Below are 18,679 nucleotides of genomic sequence, written 5' to 3'. Positions count from 1 at the left end.
AGCACTGCACTGGAAGTCCCCTGTGTGGGAACAGCACTGAGCACAGCAGAGGCTCAGCTGGGGCTGGGGGGGCACCAAGGGGCAGCATCTCCCTCTGGCCAAACCAACTTCCTGAGCTGGGAGGTTGGCAAAAGCTCCTGAGGAGCCCAGGCTGTGGTGTGGGGAAGGTGAACCTGGGCTGGGGACAGAACTTTGCTTGGCTGTGGCTGAATCATGGAATTGTTTTGGATGGAAAAGATCTTGAAGGTCACTGAGAAGCTTCCTGCACTGCTTTGCTCTGTGAGATTCCCTTGGTGACAGCCTTGGGGCTGGCACTGCCAGCTCTCAGCGTGCTGCCACGTCCCCTGGAGGCTGTGCCCTTGGCCAGGGGCAAGTGGAGATGCTGTGGCAGCCTGAGGTCACTGCTGGAACGTGATGAGGTTCAGAGTGGGACCTTCTGCCAGGAGAAGGAGAAGCTGCTCTTAATCATAGCTGGCAGGGGCTGCTGGCAGGCATCAGCACCGTGCTGTGGTGCTTGAAGGGGCTGGGGGAGGATGGAGAGGCTGCAGGGGGCAGGTGTCGCTGTCCTGAGGCTTCCCAGCTGGAGCCAATGGAGCCACAGGAGGAGTTGTGCTCTGTGCTCTCCTTTGAGCTGTCTGTGTGGCTGCTCTCAGCTCCCTGCTGGCACGGCCAGGGTGGCCAGGGCACAACTGGGTGCTGAAACCTCGCTGTCCCTGATGGGCTGCAGGCTTGCTGGGGACCACATCCCTCCCTCTTTAGCCTCTAGATGCTGTCCCTCGAGCTGCCCTTGGTGGAGACAAGCTGCTCCTGCAGCCCTGGCTGTGCCTCCTGCTGCCTGCACGCTCAGACATTTCCTCTCCTACCTCAGCCAGGCCAGAGTGGAGGTTCTGCTACAAACCTCTGCAGAGCAACCAGGGCTGGGAAAGGGACAAAGCCAGGGGAGAACAGCAGCAGGGCAGCAGGGATGACAGGAGCAGGGGATGGGAGGGGGTGGGAAGGCCCTCTGGAAATCAGGGAGTTGTCAGCTGGGCAGGAGCTCCAGGCTCACCCAGTCCAACACCAGCCCAACCCCACCATGGCCCCAGGTGCCATGGAACACTCCAGGGGTGGGGACTCCACCACCTCCCTGGGCAGCCTGTGCCAATGCTTGGCCACCCTGGCAGCCAAGAAGTTGTTCCTCATCTCCAGCCTAAAGCCTGGCCTGGGTCTAGTGCTGTCCCCCTTGACCAAGGAGCTTCACCTGAGGGCTGTGGGGATGCTGCCAGACCTCAGCAGCACTGAGGCTGGGATCACCCCAAGGCAGAGAGAGCCCTGGGAGCAGCTTTGCTCCATGGCCACCCTCCACCACCCCCAGGGCTTTGGGGCCAGAGCCAGAGCAGGTGGTGCCCAGAGCCACGTCCCAGGCTGCAGCAGCAGCTCAGAGCTCTCAGAGGGAGGCTGTGGAGGTGGCTGTGAAACCTGCAGCCTGGAAGAAATTCCTGCAGGGGGAAAACTCAACAAACCAAATCCCTTGGCTGAGGGCAGGGCTGCTGCTCACCACCCTGGCTGCAGGCTTTCCTGCTGCCCAGCTCTGGGAGCTGCAGCAGAGGCTTCCCAGGTGAGTGAGCCCAGGGTGGGGGCAGGGCTGGGAGGGGAAACTTTTCCGTGGTGGAGTTGCCCCCTTCAGAGCCTCAGTTTCCCCTTTGCCAATGCCCAAGTGAGGAGAGAAAGCCAAACACAAACCTTGAAACAGGCCCCTGGGGGCTTGGGGAATTCTGACCAGCCTGTGAAGCAGCTGGCAGGGATCTGCAGGCAGCTCCTCCCCTCCCTATTGATCCTGGGCCCTCTCCAGCTGGCAAGCAGCAGCCTCCATCTCAGCCTTGCTTTCAAAGACCTGGGACACTGATGTGGTTGCTCTGTCCCTGGCCACTGCTCAGGCTACCTGCTGGCTTCCAGGCATCCCAGTGCCCCAGCCCAGTGCAGACCACCCCCTCCCAGCAGCAGGCACCAGCAGCCCCCTGGATTTGGGGGGCAGGGCACTGTGCTGGGGATGCTTGGACCTGGTGATCTCAAAAGGCTTTTCTGACCTAAATGCCTCTGGGAATTTATGGTTCAGGAGTTTGGAGCAAAGTGGAGGAGTCCAGTGGGGTGGGGGGAGCTGGGAGGGGAGGCTCTGATTTGTTCTGTTGGAAGCTGCCCTTGGTATCCACTGTCAGCCCAGCGTGGGGAGTGCAGGATTGGACCCTCCTGGATGGCTGCCAGGCTCTGGTGGGGTTTGAATTGGGGTTTGTAACGAGGCAGAGCAGCTCAGGTTCCCTGGCCCCTGCAGCAGATGGGCTTGGCTGGAGAGAGGATGGCTTGTGGTGGGGAAGAGACCCCTGGACCCCCTCACCTCAGGGCTGCCTGTGAGGGGGAGGTCCCCACAGCCACTGTGCCCCCTGGGACTCCTCCTTCACACCTGGGCTGGACCTGAGAGCTGTGAACATGCAGCAGGTCCCAGGCTGCCTCTAAGCTCCTGGGAGCAGAGATGTCCTCTCTGAGCATCCCCAACCATGGGGTGTCCCAGGGGTCCCTCAGCTCTGTCCCCTCAGTGCTCAGCAGTGTCCCAGGGGTCCCTCAGCTCTGTCCCCTCAGTGCTCAGCAGTGTCCCAGGGGTCCCTCAGCTCTGTCCCCTCAGTGCTCAGCAGAGTCCCAGGGGTCCCTCAGCTCTGTCCCCTCAGTGCTCAGCAGTGTCCCAGGGGTCCCTCAGCTCTGTCCCCTCGGTGCTCAGCAGTGTCCCAGGGGTCCCTCAGCTCTGTCCCCTCGGTGCTCAGCAGTGTCCCAGGGGTCCCTCAGCTCTGTCCCCTCGGTGCTCAGCAGTGTCCCAGGGGTCCCTCAGCCCTGTCCCCTCGGTGCTGAGCAGTGTCCCAGGGGTCCCTCAGCTCTGTCCCCTCGGTGCTCAGCAGTGTCCCAGGGGTCCCTCAGCTCTGTCCCCTCAGTGCTCAGCAGAGTCCCAGGGGTCCCTCAGCTCTGTCCCCTCAGTGCTCAGCAGTGTCCCAGGGGTCCCTCAGCTCTGTCCCCTCGGTGCTCAGCAGTGTCCCAGGGGTCCCTCAGCTCTGTCCCCTCGGTGCTCAGCAGTGTCCCAGGGGTCCCTCAGCCCTGTCCCCTCGGTGCTGAGCAGTTTTCCACTCCAGGATCTGGCCCAGGGGCTGTGTGTCCATGTCCCCCTCGGCTGCATGGCAGTGCCACAGCTCTGCCCTCTCTGTTAAGTTCCCCCAGGACTGAAATTGAAACTGGGAGGGAGAGACCCCCAGCACGGGGCTGAGCAGAGGGAGACCCCCAGCACGGGGCTGAGCAGAGGGAGACCCCCAGCACGGGGCTGAGCGGAGGGGGACCCCCAGCACGGGGCTGAGCAGGGACCCCCAGCACGGGGCTGAGCGGAGGGGGACCCCCAGCACGGGGCTGAGCAGGGACCCCCAGCACGGGGCTGAGCAGAGGGGGACCCCCAGCACGGGGCTGAGCAGGGACCCCCAGCACGGGGCTGGCTTCCTTCCGCAGGCAATGAGGGGCAGCTGGAAGTCGCTGGGAGCCTGGTGACAACCAGACTGGCTCCTGACACACTCCAAGCCCTCCCCCTAACCCCCCAGCGTGTTCCTCATCCCTGTCGCGACCGAGCTGCGTACGGCTCCAGGGCTCCATCCCAACCGCAGGCTCCTGGCAGAAAGAGGAGGAGGAGGAGGGTGGCGGCGGGGGGCGGGGGGGAGGGAGGGATGGGGGGAGCCATGGCGAGGGAAGGGCTTATTGGAATTATTATTAATTAGCTTTGTTTTGCAAGCCAGGCTGGGAGCAGCCTCTGCAGCAGCAGGAACTGCGCCGGAGCGCCAGCCCCGGCCGGCCGTGCGCGCAGCCGAGCCCGCGGCGCTTGGCTGCCAGATAAAGAGGTTATTGTTGTGCTGCCTCGGTCCCAGCCTCCTCAGCTCCCACCCAAGCAGCTCCCAGGAACAAAACCTCCCCCCCGTGCTCGCTTGAGGTTCACTCGTGGCGGAGCTGCGGTGCTGAGAGGAGGAGGAGGAGGAGGAGGAAGAGGAGGAGGGAAAAGAGCCAGAGAAAAACTTGTCTTGGGGATTAATAGGAGGCAGGAGGAGGGAGAGGTGCACGCAGGTAAGATGTGGGCAGGTGCTTTCCCCCAGGTTCTTCTCACCTTGCCTGAGCCTCCAAGCCATGGTCGACGATGCTCCTGCCCTCTCCAGCCTCTCTCACCTGCAGAGCAGCCTCTGCCCTTGCCTTGCTCTCTCCTCTCGCTGATCTTTCTGCTCCTCAGCAGCTGGAGTCTTTGTTCCTTCCTTTTCCTCTTGCTGCAAGAGTTTGTTCTCTGCATGGGGCAGGCTGAGGTGGAAGGGGGTGGGGGGCAAGCTGGGGCTGCACAGTCAGAGGCAAGTCCTGGGTGGGGGCAATGCTGCAGCTACTGCCAGGAGCTTTCTGTGGGGACCCCCTTGTGTGTCCCCCCCACACCGACCTGTGCTCTCGATGTGCTCACAGCCCCTTGGATGCTTGGGGTGCTGTGGGGGCTGCACACCCTGAGCCGTGCCCAGGGCAGTCCCCTGCCTTGGGAAAGAGTCTGAGGAGGGGGAGAGGTTGAGGGGGGAGCAAACACCTCCAGAAGTGCTACCGGGGAGCCTGTGCTGACATCAGGTCTCCCCTTGTGCTGAGCACTGGGTCCAACAGGCAAGCTGGGGAAAGGAGGGGGCTGAGGGGTGCTGCCCCTGGGGGAGGGGGCTGTGCACAGCCTCTCATCCCCGTGCCGGAGAGAGGAGCTTGTGGAGGGGACCAGCCCTGCGCTGCTTGGAGATTCAGGAGCAGCCCAAGTGCACCTTGATGCTCCACGGGGCGCTCGAATGCCTCACACGCAGCTGGTGAAGCCCTTCTGCCGTGCCTGGATCACGCTGAGCCTCCCCTGGGCTTGTGGCACCACTTCTGCTGCCTCTGTCACCGAGATCTGAGCCCCCTCTGCTGCAGGCAGGCAAAGAGCTGCAGCCCCCTCCCCACGCCTCCCTGCGGTGTGAGCTGCTGTGTGGGTCCCGTTTGGAGCCAGCTCTTTGTCTCTGCTCCCAGCTGAGGCAGGAGGTGATGGGAGGAAGCAACAGGGCAGAGATGTTTGCCGAAGTCTTGGGCTGGAAGGGATCTCTAAAGGTCCTGCAGCCAGCAGGGACATCTTCAGCTGGATCAGGTTAAGTCCTGGGGGGAAAGAGTTCTGTGGCATGGGAGGATCTCATCCCAACCCTGCCCTTCCCTGGCTGTTTGAGAGCTTTAGGAAGAGCATGGAGAGGGCAGAAAGTGGGAATTCATCCCCTGGGCAGCTGCCTGCAGAGCAAGGCACCCAGGAGGGCTTGGAAGCTTTCCTGGCAGCCTCTGACCGTGGCCCTGCCTTATGTGGTGCTCAGCCGATGGCTCCCCACAAGCCTGCTGAGATGCCCCCTGGGAAGGACCTCAGCCAGCCCAGGACAGGCAGGGGTGCAGGGTGCTGGGTGTCCCTGCTCCCCTGGGAAGGGAGGGGGTGAGGGCTGAGTGTTGTCACCTGGGAAGAGATTAAAGTGCAGCTGTGGGAGGGAAGAGGCTGGAGGGGAGGGATGAGGCAGCAGCAGCTGATAAAGTATCAGCAGCTTCCCTCCCTTGGGGAAAGCAGATCTGGGGGGGACCAGGGTGAGGTGGCTTGGAGGGGTGGGGTGTGCATGGGGGGCAGGCTCGGGGGCCAGGCTGTGGTGGCTTTGGCAATGTTCTCTCCCACCCTTTGCTTTTGTCTGTGTCCAGCCAGTTCCACCGTGTGTGGCACAGGGATCTGTGGGCAGGCAGAGCCAGGAGCAGCCCTGGGAAGAGTTGGGACATGCAGGGAGGGAGTTGCTGACATGGAGAAGGCAGCAGAGAGGTGGTTTCTGCCAGGGCTGCCTTCCCACAGCCCCTGCTGCTGGAGGAGGTTGCTGGAGGGAGCAGTGAAGGTGAGAAGCCCTCTGCAGCCAGTCTGGTGGCTGTGGCACAGTGAGGAAATGCTCCTGGCAAGCAGAGGGATGCAGCAGCTGTGCATCAGCATCACCCTTGTGTCCTACAGTCCTCAGGCTGAGCCTCAAAGTGTAGCTCCAGAGCCCAGGAGTGTGTCTGAGCTGCTCTGTGGCAGGCTCTCCATCCCCTCCGTGGCCACAGCACTGCTCCTGCAAGAAGAAACAACACAGCTGAGCCCCTTGGGTGCCTTGACCACATCCAGGGACAACTTCTTGACTGCAAGAGCAGCCAGGGCTTGGCAGAGGCTGCCCAGGGGGGTGGTGGAGTCCCCACGGCTGGGGGTGGTCAGGGAATGTGTGGCACTTGGGGACAGGGTTTGGTGGCCGTGGTGGTGTGAGGCTGGAGCTTGGCCTGGATGCTCCTGGAGGCCTTTGCCAACCCAAACAGCTCTGTGATTCCAGCCCCAAGCTGGGAAAGGCTGAGAGGAGAAGCTGCTTGCATCAGGACTCTGCTCTGCAGAGGACCCTGGGGACGTTGGTGACACTGTGCCTGCCCTCCCCTGGGGCTTGCACTGGCTCTAGCCCTCTTCCAGCATTCCCAGCAGATAAAGAGCTGCCTGTGCTGGCTCCAGCTGATCAGACCCAGGCTGTCCTGGAGGTGCTCTGGTGGTTGGCCACGGGGGCAGCTTTTGTTTCCTTTGGGTTATTTTTAGCTTGGCCTCCTCCTCCTGCTCCGGAGTGCAGGTTCCCAGGCTGGCTGTGGGGAGGTTCCCAGGGCTGAGGGTAATTGGGGGTCTTGGTGGGGAAGCTGTGAAGGGATCTAGCAGGGTTGTGGCCGAGGGGCTGGAAAGGATCCCTGGGCCAAGCCCCCAGGCTCTCCCCTCTCCCCCCGAAGTCAGGAGGTCCTTTCCTCCCTGCCGGCCCCTCCGCCGGAGCAGAGGTCCTGAGCACATCGGCGACAGCCGTCTGGAGCCAGCTGCTGCGCATCAAGCTGCCACAGGGGGAGGTGGGGAGGGCAGGAGGCTCCCGAGGGAGGACGTTGGGACCTCCGCCCGTGCCAAACATCCCGATGCCCCCTCCCCTCCTCCCCCCATAGGTCGCTCTTGCCTCGGAGGTTGTGATCTCTGCCTGCCCTTGGCAGCAGTCCCTGGGCTGGCAGCGAGAGCTGCTTGGGAGAGGCAGGGAAGATAAACTGTTTGGAAAGCAAAGCCCAGTGGCATTTGGAGCTGGAATTTCCAGCTGTTGGCCTGGAGTTTGGTCCCTTGCAATGGGATTACTGAAGGAGCATCTGCCTCCTGCTGGGAAACGTCCCAGGCTGGCATCTGTTGGGTGCCTTGGTCAGCCCAGCCTGCAGCTCAGGAGGTGTCAGGGCTGGTTTGTGGCCACGAGTCCAACCTTCCCTCCCCACCAGCCACTTGGTTTCCTGAATGCCTCCATTGCTTCATGGCTGAACTTTGTTCCAGCTGCATGGATTCCTTGTGGGTGCCTGGGATGCTGAGCAGCCCTCTCCAGCAGGGAGTGGTGAGGAAGGTCAAGGGCAGATGTTTGTGGAGCAGGGGCTGAGCCCTGGCTCCCCTGCAGGGTCAGGGTGTGGGATCTGAGATCTGCCTTCTTGCACTGGTGCCAGCAAACCCAACTGCATGGAGCTGGAGGGAGAACAGACTCCTGACTGTGGAGTGGCCAGGGGGGAGCTGGCTTTGAACCTTCCAGCGTGCTGGAGGCAGCTGGAAGGCTTGTGGTGGCCTCAGGCTTGTGGCAAGGCTGCAGCTGGGCATGCAGGGCGCTGGAGGGGACCCTGCTGGCACCGAGCTGCTTCCCTGCAGGTTTGCTTGGCTGTGGGTCCTGCCCCCCAGAGCAGGCTGGGGAGTGGTGGGCAGAGCCTCGGCTGGGAGCTGCAGCTCGGCTGGTGGGGGCCGGCAGCGGGGCAGGGTGCGGGCAGTGCTGGCTCTGCCCGGCTGTGGGGGGCAGAGAGGCCGTGCCGGTCCCCGCGGGCACGGGGGACAGCGGATCAAAGGCTCTGCCTCTGCCTGCTGACACGCTCCTCCTGTGCTGACAAAGGCCACACGGTGCTGCTGCTCTCCAGCCTGCCTTGCTGGCTCGCTGACTGCTTCTGCTATGTGCCGAGTCCCTGAACATCTGCGGCCCGAAGCCTCCCGCGGAGGGGATGCTGCAGGCTGCGCAGGGCTGGGCTGTTCCTGGAAGGGCTGAGAGCTCAGCCAGCCCCCGAGACCAACCGGGTGCCAGCTCTGCCCCGTCCCCCACCCTCCCTGTGACATTGCCCGGGGGGGCTGCCGGGTGGCCCGAGCTGAGCATCGCCCTGGGAGAGGAAGGAGCTGAATGCCTGATCGCAGCACGTCCTGGGCTGGGCTGCGCTGTCCCGGCTGCCTCCTCCCTGCTGCAAAGGGGCCAAAGGCAGCCCCCCAGCCCTCGCTGCTCCCCCCCCCGGCTGTGGTGGGTGTTAAAAGCCAGGTCTGAGATTTGGAAAGGAGGAGAAATCCCACGGAAAAGTTTGGAACAAGGTGGGGGGAGAGCCACGTGCAGGGGGGGACGTGGCTGGGGAAGGAGCAAGGTGCTCCCGGGGCAGGGAGGAGGCTGCACGTAGAGCAGCTGCCTGTCCCGAGCGTGTCTGTGCTCTGCTGTGCAACCTCAGCTCCACATCTGAGTGGTTACAGGACAGAAGCACAGACGTCCATCCCCAGAGGGGACTCTCTGGCTGCAGCTCTGCTGAGCTGAGTGTCTGGCAGCGTTTGGGCCCCGCTGCTCTTTCCCTGTTCCTCCCTTCCCCCAGTGAGATGCCAGAGCTCTGATTGAAACCAGCAGCCACGGGAGGCTTGTAGGGTTAACCAGAGCCAGATGGGAGCCAGTGAGACAAAAAGGAAAGTAACAGCCTGGATGTGGAGGGGGGAGAGAGAGAGAGAGAGCAGGATCTGTGCTTGGAGGAAGTCCATGAGCCCCAGGAATGTGTTGGGAGTGCTTCAAAGGCAGCTGGGCTAGCACAGCACTGGGAGCAGTGGCCCACTGAGGGGCCTGAAGGGCCTCCCTGGGTGGGATGAGGATGCTGCTGGGAAGCTGGCAGCTGAAAGGGGGTTGGTATGGCAGGGCTCTGCCCCAGCAGGGGTGGTCTGTGCTGCTTGCTGGTCAGATGAGGGCTGCAGACACGTCCCTGCTGCTGGCCAAAGGCAAACAGGATGTGCCCAGCTCAGCTGCTCCTGCCAGCCATGCTGATTCCACTGCCACAGCCACTGTGGCCACCAGAGCTGCACTGTGGGCCAGTGAGCTGAGACCTCTGCTCCCTCTTGTTGTGTGGCAGAAAGCAACGAGCCAGGAGAAGCTGATCTGTGCCTTCAGAACCTCCAAGTGCTGCTGCCCCCTGCCCCAGCAGTGCTGGCTCCCACACTCCATTGCCCCTGGAGATCCATCTTCCTTTGAGCCTCCTCATCTTCCTCCTTCTCTTCCTCCCTCTCTCATCTCACTTGATTCTCTTTCCCACCCTGCCTCTGCCAAGCTCCTCCATCTGCCTCCCCATGCCTCCAGCTCGGCTCTGTTCCTGCTGGGTGACAAAATGCTGCTGGGAAGAGCCTGGCCAGCACCCCGAGGTATCTGCCCAGGAAGCCCACAGCCTGCTCTCCTCCAGCTGGCCCTGGGGAGTGTCACATCATCCACAGCACCTTCTGCACAGGGCTTGCTGGGGAGCTTGTCTGCAACAAGCTGCTTCCCTCCATCTTCCAAGGCATCAGATGGAGAGCTACCAGCAGCAGTCTTGCAAGGAGGAGTGCTGCTGTGGCAGGCAGCAGCAGGAAGGGCAGAGATGAGACAGGCAGAGGGAGATGGGAGAGACAGAGATGAGACAGGCAGAGATGATGGGACAGGCAGAGGTGGGACAAACAGCCTTCATGGGCTGGATAACACCCCAGAGAGGAGGGAGAGGTGGTCTGTGCAAGGTGTTGAGCTGGTGCCCAGGAGAAACTCTCTGGCTAGGGGCAAGCAGAGACCTTTCTTGATCCCTCCAGATCTCCTACCTCTACTGAGCCTCTCCCCAGATAGCCATCCCAGCCCCCTGCAGTGGGTCTGGAGGGGATGGGTTGGTTATCTGGGCAGCTCAGGGAGCTGTAGAGCCAAACACCTTTGGTATTGCCCACGAGCAGCCTTGCCAAGGCCCTTTTTATCCCCCAGCCTTGGGAATGGGCTGTGCTGCACGACATCCTTGTCCCTGAAGCCCAGGCCCATCCATCTCTGCTGTCCCACTGGCTGCTGCTGGCCTCCTGATGCTGTGGCTCAGCCAATTTGCTCCTGACTCATTGATTTTTTGGCTCAAGTGCAAAATGAAGCCTCATCCATCAAGGCCCCTGAAGGAGCAGAGACCTTGCTGGAGTGGTGCTGGTGGGTCCCAGGGGCACCCAGGCTTTGGGGGTACTGCTGGGGGTGGCATGCAAGAAAGAACCAACCAACCAAACAAACAAAAAGCCCAAACTGAATGAACAATGCCTCAAACCACCTCCCCCAGCACGCAGCTGAGCCAGGGAGAGGGCAGCTCATGGTCTAGAGAAGCCTGGGGGTTGAGGCTCCCTTCCAGGGGGAGGGAAGGAAAGAAGCTGCTGGCAGGGACGTGAGGTGAGTCCCTGCCTGCCAGGGGATGTGCTGCCCACACTGGGCCCCCCCTAATGCCTCTCCTCTTGCTGCCTCCCTCAGGGACACATCTGGACCATGAAGGTGGCCCTCGGGTTGCTCCTGCCGCTGGTCCTGGTGCTGGCCTCGGGGGCGAGCGGGCAGCGCAGGAAGCCCCCCCGGAAGCCCACCCGGCCGCCTCCTCCCTTCGTCGAGCCGGTGGAGCCCACAGAGCTGCCCCCGCCCCTGCCCCCGGGGCCCCCTTCCGTCTTCCCCGACTGCCCGCGGGAGTGCTACTGCCCCCCGGACTTCCCCTCCGCGCTGTACTGCGACAGCCGCAACCTGCGCCGGGTGCCGCCCATCCCCCCCCGCATCCACTACCTCTACCTGCAGAACAACTTCATCGACGACCTCCCCGAGGAGGCCTTCAGGAACGCCACGGGGCTCAAGTGGGTGAACCTGGACAACAACCGCATCAGGAAGGTGGAGAGGAAGGTGCTGGAGCGGCTGGAGAACCTCATCTTCCTCTACATGGAGAAGAACCAGCTGAAGGAGGTGCCTGCCTTCCTGCCCCCCAACCTGGAGCAGCTGCGCCTCAGCAGGAACCAGATCTCCAAGATCCCCGCCGGGGTCTTCAACAAGCTGGAGCACCTGGTGCTGCTGGACCTGCACCACAACAAGCTGAGCGACGGGGTCTTCAACAAGAACACCTTCAAGGGGCTCAAGAACCTCATGCAGCTCAACCTGGCCCACAACATCCTGAGGAAGATGCCCCCCGGCGTGCCCAGCGCCATCCACCAGCTCTTCCTGGACAGGAACAACATCGAGGACATCCCCAGCGACTACTTCAAGGAGTTCCCCAACCTGGCCTTCATCAGGCTCAACTACAACCAGATCTCTGACAAAGGGCTGCCCAGGAACTCTTTCAACCTCACCAACCTGCTGGTGCTGCACCTGGCCCACAACAAGCTGACCAACGTGCCTTTCATCAGCCCCAAGCTGGAGCACCTCTACCTGAACAACAACTCCATCGAGAGTGAGTCCCAGGCTGGGCTGGGGGCGGGGGGGAGCAGGTGGGCTTGGGGCTCTTGGGGCTCTAAAGGGTCACTTTGCACCCAGGGAACCCTCCCAGGGGGGTTGCAGTGGTGAGGAGAGCTGGAAGCTCTCTCTGGGTGAAGGAGGCCCTAGGAGGGATGGGTTTGCACGTGGGGGAAGGATGGCCTGAGGAGCAGGGTGCTGGCTGAGGAGCAGAGAGGAGTTGCTCCTGGTGCTGCAGGGCTGCTCTTGTGGCAGCCTCTCCTCTGGGGCCGTGGCCAGGGAAATGGTTACCTCCCCAGCAGGGGATGGGGCCAGGCTCTCCCAGTGGCAGCACAAGGAGCAATGGGCACAAACTGGCACCCAGGAGGTTCCATCTGAGCAGGAGGAGGAGGAACTTCTTTGGAGTGAGGGCTCTGGAGGCCTGGAGCAGGCTGCCCAGAGAGGTTATGGAGGTGTGGAGAGCTTCCAGCCCCCCCTGGCCATTGTGCTCCTGGGCAGGCTGCTGTGGCTGCCCTGCTTTGGCAGGGGAGTTGGAGTGGATGATCTCCAGGGGTCCCTTCCAGCCCCTCCATGCTGGGGTTCTGTCAAGCAGGGCTGTGTTGAAAAGGAGACTCTGAGCACACACTTCAGGAGCAGCTGCCAAATCCCCAGGCAAGATGGTTAGAAATAACCCAGCCTGGCTCTGGGGCTGAGCCTCACCAGGGAAGGAGCAGGGAGAACAAGGCTGAGCTGGAGGTTGCCTTGGCAAACCAACTGGGACAGCTTCACACCCTGGCAGGCAGAGCACTGCAACTTCCTGGGAGAGAGGCTGGCCTGAGAAATGTGTGAGCACAGCCTGGAGGTGTGAGGGGAAGGCAGAGACCCCCTCCTGGCCTCCCCAGGTGTTTCTGCTCTCAGAGGGGTCCAGCACGCTGCTGTCCTTGCAACCTATGGGGCAGCAAGGACCTGGCACCTCTGCCAGAAACCCTCCATGAGCTCCAGAAGCCTCTCCCTGGCTGGGGTGGGGGCTGTGGGGGCTGCAGGGCCCACCCAGGGCTTTTCCCCACTGTGAAGCAGCTGCTGGACAGGAGGGTGGTCCCCAGGAGGGGAGCTGTGCCACAGAGCTCCCAGGCTGTGGTGTTGGTTGTGCAGGGATGGCTTGGGCAGGAGTGCTCCACGCCCAAAGGGAGGCTGTAAAACCACCCAGCAGCTGTTAGTGGCTCCTGAAGTGGGCACTGACTGTGAGCCAGGAAGGGATGAGCAAGGGAGCTGCTCCTTGCAGGCCAGCACTCAGCACCTCATGGGAGGTGATGCTGGGGAGAAGGACACGACCCTCCCCGAGCCACATCCCATCCCGTGGGGCTCAGCAGCAGCTCCTGGAGAAGAATGACACAGTGCTGAGCACCTGCTTCAAGCCTGCACTTGGTTTAACCACCAAAGGGCAGCCAAGGGGCACCTTGGGGCACAGGTGGTGGCAGCTGCTGCCTTCACACTCACTGATGCCCAAGTCCTGCTGGGGCTTTCCTTGGAGAGATGCCCCAGCTCATGGCCCCAGCTCGTGCCCAGCTCATGCCCAGCTCATGGCCCCAGCTCATGGCCCCAGCTCGTGCCCAGCTCATGGCCCCAGCTCATGGCCCCAGCTCATGCCCAGCTCATGCCCAGCTCGTGCCCAGCTCGTGCCCGGCTCATGGCCCCAGCTCATGCCCAGCTCGTGCCCAGCTTGTGCCCAGCTCATGGCCCAGCTCGTGCCCAGCTCATGACCCCAGCTCATGCCCAGCTCATGGCACCAGCTCATGGCCCAGCTCATGCCACCAGCTCAAGCCCGGCTCATGGCCCCAGCTCATGCCCAGCTCGTGCCCAGCTCATGGCCCCAGCTCATGGCCCCAGCTCATGCCCAGCTCGTGCCCAGCTCATGCCCAGCTCATGGCCCCAGCTCATGCCCAGCTCGTGCCCAGCTCATGCCCAGCTCATGGCCCCAGCAAATGCCCAGCTCGTGCCCAGCTCATGCCCAGCTCATGCCCAGCTCATGGCCCCAGCAAATGCCCAGCTCGTGCCCAGCTCATGCCCAGCTCATGTCCAGCTCATGGCCCCAGCTCGTGCCCAGCTCATGCCCAGCTCATGGCCCCAGCTCATGCCCAGCTCCCTTCAGTCTCTGGAAGCACAACACCCCCCCCAGGTTTGTATTCCACAGCACAAGCCCTGGGGTGGGGAAATCCAGCAGAGGGCAGGGAGCTGGTGAGTGACCTCATCTGCAGTGTAAGGTCCTGGGCCCTGTCTCCTTGGCAGGCTTTTCTGGAGGCTTAGGGCTGGCTCTGCAGGTTGCATGTCAGGAATAATCCCTTTTCCTCTTTCAAGTGACACCACATCCCCCCCAGAGCCTGGGCTCGATGTGACCTACTTCCTGCCTGAACAAAAGCAGATTTTCCTCTCCCTGGGGCTGTGCTGAGCTTGGGGATTCTCCTCCTTGCTACCAGAGCAACCTCATTTGGGGGTTCAGCAGGCAGGTGGGGGGGTGGGGGGTGTCTCTAGCATCCCTCTCTGCCTTGCTTTGCCCTTAACCTTCCTTTCTGTTTGGCCCCAACCTCCCTCCCACTTTTCCCCCCAACCTCCCTCCCATTTTCCCCCCCAACCTCCCTCCCCTTTTTCCCCCCCAACCTCCCTCCCCCTTTCCCTCTCTTCCTCGCAGAGATCAACGGGACACAGATCTGCCCAACCTCCCTGATGTCCATCCACGACTTCTCCCCCACCGACCTGGAGGGCGTGCCGCGGCTGCGGTACCTGCGGCTGGATGGGAACCTCCTGAAGCCGCCCATCCCCTTGGACCTGATGATGTGTTTCCGCCTCCTGCAGTCCGTGGTCTTCTAGCCCTGCTCTGCAGCGCTGCCCTCCCGGGACTTGGCTTTGCACACAGACTTGAACCCCACCCCGAGTTGGTATTTGATACGTGGGACCCTCTCTGCCCCCCTCTCCCCCTTCTCACCCCCCACCTCCCTCCCTCTGGCCCTTCTCTCCTTTCCTCCCCCGTGGGGGCCGTGGTCACTCGTGGCTGGGGCATCCTTGGGGACCACTGCCTGCAGGACAGCAGCGCCGAGCCGCAGCAGCCAGCCCAGGCTACAGCATCACCCCCTGCCCCCGGGCTCTGCCTTCTCTGCCCTCACCCGGGCCAGCCCTGCAGCTGGCTCTGCCTCTCCCCTTCCACCCAGCAGAGTTTCAGGAGGTTGGATCCGATCCAAGCCGAAAGCATCTCCAGACGGAGCTGAGGAGGCAGCCCGGAGGCCACCTCGCTGCGGGCCTGGGCTCTGGGTGGCAGCACCCAGACAGCCCACGGTGCCCCGAGGGGAAACCAGCGGCGGAGCTGCAGCAGGGATGCCCTGGGTTGCCCTCGGGATGCAGGGTGGTGCCAGCCGGGTGCAGGGCCGGCGGGTGGCCAGGGCAGCAGAATCAGGGCGGGCAGAGGGTGCCCGGGTCCGGGGGTGGCCGGGTCCGGGGGTGGCCGGGTCCGGGGGTGGCCGGGTCTGGGGGTGGCCGGGTCCGGGGGTGACCGCCGGGTCCGGGGGTGGCCGGGTCCGGGGGTGCGCGGGGCCGAGGGTGCCCGGGTCTGGGGGTGGCCGGGTCCGGGGTGACCGGGTCCGGGGGTGACCGGGTCCGGGGTGACCGGGTCCGGGGGTGACCGGCGGGGCCGGCAGGACCGGCAACGACCCCTCGTGGCCAGAGCCACATCCGCGACCCCTGCGTGAGGGACAAGGTCCTCCTGCCCGGGCCCTCCCGGGGGGCTTTGGTGCCACAGCGCTCTTGGCAGGAGGGCAGCAGGGAGGGTGCCCACCCCCCGCAGCTGGAGCTGGGCTCTCCTGCACCCTGGGCTGGGCTGCAGCTTCCCCACAGCAGTGCCCCACATCCCCTCCAGCCCCTTCCCCAGCTTTCATCCCACCCAGGCTCCCTCCCAACCCCACCCCCAGCAGCTGATGGTGCTGCAGCCCCCTCCCAGCACCCCGGGCTGCAGGGCTCAGCGCGTTGGTCGCATCCTGCTGCTTGCAGCCAAACCCAGGCCCCCTCCCTGATGCAGGCAGCACCCCAAGCCTCCAGCACCCCAATGCTGGGCACTTGCCATGAGCATGGGACCCAGCCCAGGGGGGAGAGCAGAGTGAGGCCAGTGGGAGACTCACTTTGTGTGTAGCTACTGGGGGGGCAGGTGCTGGTGTGGGTGTAAACCCAGGCTGTGGCCCCTGAGGGGTGTCCACTCTGCCCTCCTGCCTTGACTCCCCCCTCTTGGAATTTTAACTCCCTCTTGCTTCCTTGGACCAACCAACCAGGCCTGGGGCTGCTTTTTGCTTGAAGAAGAAGGAAATGAAAGAAAAAGGGAATTTTAGAAGCCATTTTTGTATCCCCCCTCCCCCCCCCCCCCCCTTTCCCTCTCTCCTGCACATTTAGGGGGTCCAGGTTCAGGAGGGGTTAGTCTCTCCTTTTTCCTTCCTGATTCTCAGGATTTGGGTTCAAGAGGGACAAAAACCCACCCCAAAACCCAAAATCCAGCTGAGAGGTTTTCCTTTAGGGGGGTGGGGGGGTGGGAATCCATCTGCAATCAGCCTTAAAGCACCAGACCAAAGAAAGCAGCAGAAACCTCCTGCCTGCTCAGCCACCCACAGGGACCCTCCTCCCAGCTGGACATGGGCAGGCACCGTGTCCTGCTCCCTGGGAAGGGCACAGGGATGCTCCCTGCAGCCTGGGCACAGCCCAGTGAGCTGGGTGCTCCCTTCCTTCCCAGTGCTAAAAAGCTCAGAAGCCCTCCCCCTGCCCCCTTCTCATCCAGGCTTGTGTTCTCCTGGCAGTGGTTGGGCTGGAAGGACAGGGAGCTGAGGGAGCAGGGCCAGAGGGGGCTGGAGGGGGACCCTGGAGCACTTCTGCTAAGAGGCCAGGCTGAGAGAGCTGGGGCTGTTCAGCCTGGAGAAGAGAAGGCTCCAGGGAGACCTCAGAGCAGCTTCCAGTACCTGAAGGAGGCTACAAGCAGGCTGCAGAGGAACTGCTCCCAGAGGCCTGCAGGGACAGGAGCAGGGGCAATGAGATGAGAGCAGAGCAGACTGAGATTGGATGTGAGGAGCAAGTCCTGCCCAGGAGGCTGCAGAGGGACTGCTCCCAAAGGCCTGCAGGGGCAGCCCCAGGGGCAATGAGATGAGAGCAGAGCAGACTGAGATTGGATGTGAGGAGCAAGCCCTGCCCCAGGAGGCTGCTGGAGCACTGCAGCAGGCTGCCCAGGGAGGGGGCTGAGGCTCCATGCCTGGAGCTCTTCAAGGTGAGGCTGGAGAGGGCTCAGAGCAGCCTGCTGCAGGGCAGGATGTCCCTGCTGGGGGCAGAGGGCTTGGACTGATCGAGCCTGGGAGGTTCCCTTCCAGCCCAGCCCCTTCCAGGATGCCTCTGTGCTCTTCAAGGTCTTTCCCAGCCCTAAGCCTCCACGCTCCTGTGCCCCAAACTCTCTTCCCCAACCACCCTGCAGTGGGCTTTGCAGGGGGGGAGGGGTCCCAGCCTGCCCCCCCGGAGCCCCTGTGTGTACATTTCTCTGTGATGTGTAAATATCTTGGTAGACTGTACAGATATAGCCAGAGCCAGACGCAGCTCTCCCCTGACTGCAGCTCAATGGTATTTTCACTCCTACTCTCCACAGCAGTGGAAATAAAATGATTCACAAGGGACCCAGCGCCGCGCTCGGGCCTGCCTCCCCCTCTCCCTCCCAGCCAGCCTCATCCTCCCTCCTGCTGCCGCCTTCAGGACCACGTTTGCCCCCCTGGGGGCAAGCTTCCCGGCAGCTGGAGGGCAGGAGGCCACTCAGGTCCCTGCAGCAGGAGGTTGGGGGGCTTGGGGCGGGGGGCTGGGGGGCTGCTCTCTCTCAAGCAGGTGATGGGATGGACTCCCAAGCAGCACCGGGTAAGGAGCATGGGGCCTGGCTTAATGAGCTCTTCTGCTAATTAAGAGAGCCTGGATGCAGTTCCTGGGACTGTAACTGCAGCTCTTGGGGTTGTGGCTGCAGCTCTTGGGACTCTGGCTGCAGCTCCCAGTGCCATGGCTGCAGCTCTTGGGGTTGTGGCTGCAGCTCTTGGGGCTGGCTGCAGCTCCCAGTGCCAGGGCTGCAGCTGCCAGTGCCATGGCTGCAGCTCTTGGGACTCTGGTTGCAGCTCCCAGGGCCATGGCTGCAGCTCTTGGGGTTGTGGCTGCAGCTCCTGGGGCTATGGCTGCAGCTCTTGGGGTTGTGGCTGCAGCTCTCAAGGCCATGGCTGCAGCTCTTGGGGTTGTGGCTGCAGCTCCTGGGGCTATGGCTGCAGCTCTTGGGGTTGTGGCTGCAGCTCTCAAGGCCATGGCTGCAGCTCTTGGGGCTGCAACTTCCAATACCATGGCTGCAGCTCTTGGGGCTGGCTGCAGCTCCCAGTGCCAGGGCTGCAGCTCCCAGTGCCATGGCTGCAGCTCTTGGGGTTGTGGCTGCAGCTCCTGGGGCCATGGCTGCAGCTCTTGGGGCTGCAACTTCCAGTACCATGGCTGCAGCTCTTGGGGTTGTGGCTGCAGCTCTTGGGGTTGTGGCTGCAGCTCTTGGGGCTGGCTGCAGATCCCAGTGCCAGGGCTGCAGCTCCCAGTGCCAGGGCTGCAGCATTTGGGGCTGGCTGCAGCTCCCAGTGCCAGGGCTGCAGCTCCCAGTGCCATGGCTGTAGCATTTGGGGCTGGCTGCAGCTCCCAGTGCCAGGGCTGCAGCTCCCAGTGCCAGGGCTGCAGCCACTGCTGTTCCTGTCCCTGCAGCCCACCCAGGGGAAGCCGATGGCTGTGAGCTGGAGCAGGGGCTGTGAGCTCCCTGAGCTGCCCCCCATCCCCTTCCTGCCCCCGGAGGAGCTGGGCAAGTAGTCCCCAGGGTGCGTTGTGCCCCCGGGGGCAGCAGCAGAGGGCCCCGCTGAGGGCAGGCATGAGAGCAGCCAAGGGAGGCGGGGGGCCGGGGGGCCGGGGCTGGCGGGGGGCCGGGGCTGGCTGCGGGCCGGGGCTGGCTGCGGGCCGCGCTGTGCTCACGCCAGGCACACGTGTTTGCACACCAGCAGAAGGGCTGTAGGCAGCGATTTCTCCTCCTGCCCGTCTCC

At 63.2% G+C, this 18,679-nt stretch overlaps 1 protein-coding gene across 1 annotated transcript; it reads left to right on the top strand.

Moving 5' to 3' along the window:
• The first annotated feature begins 3,813 nt into the window (after positions 1–3,813).
• On the top strand, positions 3,814–17,257 carry PRELP (proline and arginine rich end leucine rich repeat protein). Its single transcript, XM_068170797.1, has 3 exons — positions 3,814–4,119; positions 10,641–11,592; positions 14,260–17,257. The coding sequence occupies exons 2-3, from the start codon at positions 10,656–10,658 to the stop codon at positions 14,436–14,438; spliced, it is 1,116 nt and encodes a 371-aa protein (XP_068026898.1). The 5' UTR covers positions 3,814–4,119; positions 10,641–10,655; the 3' UTR covers positions 14,439–17,257.
• Positions 17,258–18,679: the final 1,422 nt, after the last annotated feature.

The sequence above is a fragment of the Melanerpes formicivorus genome, unplaced genomic scaffold, assembly GCF_026170545.1.
Source record: "Melanerpes formicivorus ecotype bairdi unplaced genomic scaffold, bMelFor1.0.p_v2 SCAF_621, whole genome shotgun sequence".
NCBI classification, from domain to species: domain Eukaryota; kingdom Metazoa; phylum Chordata; class Aves; order Piciformes; family Picidae; genus Melanerpes; species Melanerpes formicivorus.
Note: the sequence above shows the minus strand (reverse complement) of the source record. Positions and strands in the feature narration are given on the sequence as shown.

Excerpts from the sequence above, each read along its gene's own strand:
- PRELP (XM_068170797.1), top strand. The coding sequence starts at position 10,656 with ATGAAGGTGGCCCTCGGGTTGCTCCTGCCGCTGGTCCTGGTGCTGGCC. Across the intron at positions 11,593-14,259 it reads GAACAACAACTCCATCGAGA|AGATCAACGGGACACAGATC; the intron begins GTGAGTCCCAGG and ends TCTTCCTCGCAG.